At 38.7% G+C, this 6,479-nt stretch overlaps 1 protein-coding gene across 1 annotated transcript; it reads left to right on the top strand.

Moving 5' to 3' along the window:
• Positions 1-687: 687 nt before the first annotated feature.
• LOC122029149 lies at positions 688-4,875 on the top strand (the record flags this gene model as incomplete). Its single annotated transcript, XM_042588097.1, has 5 exons — positions 688-1,770; positions 2,146-2,394; positions 2,842-3,473; positions 3,606-4,382; positions 4,539-4,875. Coding segments are annotated over 5 exons (3,078 nt in total), but the record flags the coding sequence as incomplete, so codon positions are not given.
• Positions 4,876-6,479: the final 1,604 nt, after the last annotated feature.

Here is a 6,479-nt window from a genome sequence, read left to right as displayed (position 1 = left end):
TGAAATCTGAATTCAAAAGATATTCCTTTCATTGCTCTTGATCGTTGCTGAATTTCTCGTTTTATCCGTTTATTTCTCTTGTTCTACTCATATTTCTCTTGTTGGTTTCTTGTTCACTTGATTGTCTACTTGCTGTCTTGAGAAAGACATTGATAACGTTCTTTCCTTAAGAGCTTATAAAGAAAGCTGAGTGGATAAATCTGAGTGCAACCACGTGAGTAGAGTGGTGAGGTACATTTAACATTTCTTTTGTAATTTTTCTTGTCATCTTCTTTTGTTGCAAGCATGAGTGGGGAAAAATCACCTAATTTCCCTAGGCGAGATCTTAATAGGCTTCAAATGGAGGCACTTACTCAACAATTAGAGAGAATACTTCAAAGACAACTTGAAGAAATACACGAAAGGATGGACCAACTTGAAGGAGAAAAAATTTCGAACGTTGGGGGCAATTCTAATCATGAAGAATTTCATCAAAGTGAACCATTCTATGATTCACCAAGAGAAAGAAGGAGACATGAAGGGGGAAGAAGACGTGAAAGAGGAGGTAGAGACCATAGACGAGAAGATGATCTAGGAGGTGTGAAAGTCCAGATACCTTCCTTCCAAGGGAGGAATGATCCTGAAACATATCTTGCATGGGAGATGAAAATAGAACAAATTTTCTCATGCCACAATTACAATGATGCAAAGAAAGTAAAGGTGGCTGCCCTTGAGTTCACCGATTATGCCTTAATTTGGTGGGATCAATTGCAAAAGGAGAGAAGAAGGTATGGAGAGCATCCTATCAACACTTGGGACGAAATGAAGACTTTGATGAGAAGGAGATTTGTGCCTTCCCACTACCATAGGGAATTGCACAACAAATTGCAAAGACTTACCCAAGGGAGTAGGAGTGTGGATGATTACTACAAGGAGATGGAGGTGGCTTTGATTAGGGCCAATATTGTGGAGGATAGGGAAGCTACCATGGCTCGGTTTCTCCATGGCCTAAACCGAGACATTGGAGACATTGTGGAGTTACAACATTATGTGGAGCTTGACGACTTAGTGCATCAAGCAATGAAAATAGAGCAACAATTAAAGAGAAAGGGCGTTATGAAGAAATCATCTTCTCCAAACTACTCTTCAAGTTGGAAGGACAAGCCAAAGAAGGAGGGTTCTTCTTCAAATTCTAAGGAGGAAGCAAGCATTAAGAAGCCTATTCCTGCTACCTCTTCTTCCACTTCTAAGAGTAGGGATATCAAGTGTTTTAGGTGTTTGGGAAAAGGTCATATTGCATCCGAATGCCCGAATAAGAAGACTATGGTGGTGAGGGATAATGGGAGTATCTCTAGTGAAGAAATTTCTTCTCATTCCTCTTCCTCAAGTGATGAAGAAAATGATGGAGCAGCCTATGCGCAAGATGGAGATCTCTTGGTGGTTAGGAGATTATTGGGAAGCCAACCCAAGGAGCATGAGGAGGACCAAAGAGAAAATATTTTTCATTCCCGCTGCCTTATTCAAGGAAAGACATGCTCTATGATCATTGATGGTGGAAGTTGCACCAATGTGGCAAGCACTAGGTTGGTCACCAAACTCAACCTCAAGACTACACCACATGCAAGACCATATAAACTCCAATGGCTAAGTAATAGTGGTGAATTGATAGTGAACCAGCAAGTGTTGATTAATTTCTCCATTGGCAAATATGAAGATCAAGTTCTATGTGATATTGTGCCTATGGAGGCAAGCCACATTCTTCTTGGAAGACCTTGGCAGTTTGATAGGCGAGCTCACCATGATGGATTCTCCAACAAGTTCTCTTTTGTCCACAATTCTCGCAAAGTTACACTTTTACCATTATCACCTAGGGAGGTTTGTGAGGATCAAATAAAAATAAGAGAGAAAGGAGAAAAAGAAGAGCGAGAGCATAAGAAAAAGAAAGAGTGTGTGCAAAAGAAAATACTTGATTTTGAGGACAAAATTCAAAAGAAAAGAAAGAATAAGGAAAAGAATGAGAGAAAAATAGAAAATTTGTTTACAAGAGTAAGTGAGGTGAAGAAAGCTTATTTGACAAGGCAACCAATATTTCTTCTTTTGTGCAAGGAAACTTGCTTGGAATCTAATACTAACTCTTTGCCTAGTGAAGTTGTTGTTATTTTGCAGGATTTTGAAGATATGTTTCCCAAGGAAGTACCTCATGGATTGCCACCAATGAGGGGAATTGAATACCAAATAGACCTTATTCCTGGCGTTTCTCTGCCCAATAGGCCAGCTTATAGGAGCAACCCTCAAGAAACAAAGGAGATACAAAATCAAGTGGAGGAGTTATTGCAAAAAGGATGGGTTAGAGAAAGTTTAAGTCCTTGTGCCGTACCCGTAATTTTGGTGCCTAAAAAGGATGGAACATGGAGGATGTGCACTGACTGTAGAGCCATCAACAACATCACAATTCGGTATAGACATCCAATCCCTAGACTTGATGATTTGCTTGATGAATTGCATGGTGCTTGCTTCTTTTCTAAAATTGATTTAAAAAGTGGGTACCATCAAATTAGGATAAGGGAAGGGGATGAATGGAAAACAGCTTTCAAAACCAAATATGGATTGTATGAATGGTTGGTAATGCCTTTTGGGTTAACTAATGCACCAAGCACTTTTATGAGGCTTATGAACCATGTCTTACGAGAATTTCTTGGAAAATTTGTGGTAGTATACTTCAATGATATTTTGGTATATTCCAAGAATTTTATTAAGCATATTGCACATCTCCAATCTGTCTTGCATGTCCTTAGAAAGGAAAAACTATATGCTAACTTGGAAAAGTGTTCTTTTTGCACTAATCATGTGGTTTTTCTTGGTTTTGTCATAAGTTCTAAAGGAGTGCAGGTTGATGAAGGGAAAGTTAAGGCCATTAGAGATTGGCCAACTCCTAAAATTGTGAGTGAGGTTAGGAGCTTCCATGGGTTGGCAAGTTTCTATAGGAGGTTTGTGAAAGACTTCAACACAGTGGCGGCACCTCTAAATGAAATTGTTAAGAAAAACATGGGTTTTAGATGGGGAGAGAATCAAGAAAAGGCATTTCAAACACTTAAGGATAAACTCACACATGCACCCATTCTTGCTTTACCTGATTTTTCCAAATCTTTTGAAATTGAATGTGATGCATCTCATGTGGGTATTGGGGCTGTTTTACTTCAAGATGGTCATCCCATTGCATATTTTAGTGAGAAACTAAGTGGCGCCACTCTCAACTATTCCACTTATGATATAGAATTGTATGCACTTGTTAGAGCATTACAAACATGGCAGCATTATCTTTTGTCTAAAGAATTTGTCATTCATAGTGATCATGAATCTTTGAAGTATTTGAAAGGGCAAGGGAAGCTCAACAAAAGGCATGCCAAATGGGTCAAATTTCTTGAACAATTTCCTTATGTGATTAAACATAAGCCAGGAAAGGTAAATGTTGTAGCAGATGCACTTTCAAGAAGGTATAATTTGTTAGCTACACTTGAAACTAAATTGCTTGGCTTTGAACATATTAAGGAATTGTATGTACATGATAATGAGTTTTCCCAATTATATGCTGCATGTGAAAAGAAATCACAAAATGGGTTTGTTAGGCATGACAACTACTTGTTTAAGAATAACAGACTTTGTGTGCCTAGAGAATCGATGCGTAAATTGCTAGTTAGGGAAGCACATGAGGGGGGTTTAATGGGACACTTTGGGGTTCAAAAGACCTTAGAAATGCTGCTTGAACATTTTCATTGGCCACACATGAAACACGATGTGCAGAAATTTTGTGCACAGTGCATTGTGTGTAGAAAAGTAAAATCTAAGACATTACCTCAAGGACTTTACACGCCTTTGCCTATTCCTAATTTTCCTTGGACTGACTTGTCTATGGATTTTGTTTTAGGGCTACCACGTACTCAAAAAGGTAAGGACTCCGTTTTTGTGGTAGTTGATAGATTCTCCAAGATGGCACATTTCATACCTTGCCACAAGGTGGATGATGCAACTCATGTGGTAGATTTGTTTTTCAAAGAGGTGGTAAGACTTCATGGCATGCCTAGGAGCATTGTTTCAGATCGTGACACCAAATTTTTAAGCCATTTTTGGAGGACCTTATGGAACAAGCTGGGAACAAAGCTTCTTTTCTCCACCACATGCCACCCACAAACTGACGGTCAGACTGAGGTGGTAAATAGGACACTTTCTACTCTTCTTAGAGCAATTATTAAGAAGAACATTAAGTCTTGGGAAGAATGTTTACCTCATGTTGAATTTGCTTATAATAGGGCGGTCCATTCTACTACTCAATTTTCTCCTTTTGAGATTGTTTATGGGTTCAATCCACTAACACCTCTTGATTTGCTTCCTTTACCTAACATTTCTTCTTTAGTTCACAAGGATGACAAAACAAAGGCAGAATATGTGAAGAAGCTTCATGAGCAAGTTAAAGCTCAAATTGAGAAGAAAATGGAGCAATATGCAAATCGAGCCAATAAAGGGAGAAAAAGAGTGGTCCTTGAACCCGGTGATTGGGTGTGGGTTCATATGAGGAAGGAACGGTTTCCTACCCAAAGAAAATCAAAGCTTCAACCAAGAGGAGATGGACCATTCCAAGTGTTGGAAAGAATTAATGACAATGCTTACAAAATTGATTTGCCCGGTGAGTATGGTGTTAGTGCAACATTTAATGTGGCTGATTTGAGTCCTTTTGATGTAGGAGATGAAGACCTAAATTCGAGGACGAATTCACCTAAAGAAGGAGGGAATGATGTGAGCCAAGAAGAGGCATTGAAGGGAATTGGGGGACCCATGACAAGGTCCAAGACTAAGAGAATGAAGCCAGCTTTGGAAGGTTTAATAATGAGGCTCAAGGAAAAGGAGGATCAATGCACAATGGAGGCAACAACTAAGTGGATCGATCACATTTCTTCAATTTGAAAGTGAAATTGGACCAACATGAGGACCATTTTTGTGTGCATGAATGGGGGAGTTTTTCTAAAGTGACTTTTGATGTCCTTTGTGGGGTTTTAATGTATTTTTGAGAGTTCCTAAGCTAGTATAACAAATACCATGCATGCATGGTTGCATTAAGCTAGTATTAGGGATTAGTGGTTGCATTAGTGGATAATAAAACCCATGCATGCAAGCATGATATTTATTGCATAATTAGTGCATAGTGGATCTTAAGGGATGTTAAATAGGAGAACTCTTGTATGACAAATCATGTAAGTTTGAATGAAAATTTGAGTTTCTCTTTTATGAGAGCTTCCTTCTTGTTCTTAGGCAAGGAACTAATTTCGATCTTATCAAGGCAACTTGTGGCGATCAAAACTCCATGACTTATCACTCACCTTCTCATCTTGCTTGAGTGTGGCGTCAATACCCTTCCCCAAGCTGAATTTCAAGGCGATCCATTTACAAGGTTTCTTTATCATCATTGGTCCACATCTTGCCATCTCACTTATGATGTGGCAATTAGTCAAGTCAAACTTGACTCTTCCTCTTCCTCTCAAGTCAAGTCAAACTTGACCAAATATCTTCCATGGTTGATCTAATCTAACCATTTGATTCAAGCCAACTTAATATAATGAATCTAATTCATTAAATTAAGTTGATTTAATGAGTCATAATCTAAATTAGACTCATTGAATACATGAATCAACTTGAGTCCAACTCAATTAGCCCAATTTGGATTACTCTTAATCCAATTTGATTCATCATATGAATCTAATCCTCTTGGTTCATCATATGAACCTAATCTCCATCTAATTGTCCTTAGTGTGTGACCCTATAGGTTCTTGTAACGTTGGCAATGCCCCTAAACCCATTTAGGAGCATAAGTAATGAGCGGTATCTAGCAACACATCATTACTACCCAATGTTACAAGAATGTTGAGATCTAACATCACCTTGTGACTACTAATTGTGACTCCTCACAATATATGACAAGTGTCCTTCTATCCTAGACATCTAGATTGATCAATGTGAGGCATAGACCGTGTCATCCTCTGATCAATCTAAATCCTGAACTCCAAGTAGACTCACTAAATCAAATGAGCTCAATATCTCATATTGACTCATTTGGGCATGGCCATGCACTTCGTGGTCTCACTCTATCAAGAATACCGATGTCGCTCCAGTCATATAGGAGGGATAGATCCCATCTACATCACTCACATCCCTCTGCATAATTTGTTACATACCCAGTAATCGCCTTTATAGTCCACCCAGTTACGGGTGATGTTTGACGAAATCAAAGTACATAACTCCTTATGTAGGAAACTATGGTGACTTCAGGTCTAAGGACTAGTAGTCATACTAATAGCCACATGAGAAAGTATATGACACTCATATAACGATCCATAATACTTTCTCATGGCGGGTCATTCAGTATACATTCTCTAATGCATACCCTTGTGTCAACTTGATATCTCTATATCCATGACTTGTGAGATCAAGTCATCGAGTTGACCTACATG

Source organism: Zingiber officinale, chromosome 10B, assembly GCF_018446385.1.
Source record: "Zingiber officinale cultivar Zhangliang chromosome 10B, Zo_v1.1, whole genome shotgun sequence".
NCBI lineage: Eukaryota > Viridiplantae > Streptophyta > Magnoliopsida > Zingiberales > Zingiberaceae > Zingiber > Zingiber officinale.
The sequence above is the reverse complement of the archived record's forward strand: the minus strand, read 5'-3'. Positions and strand labels throughout refer to the sequence as shown.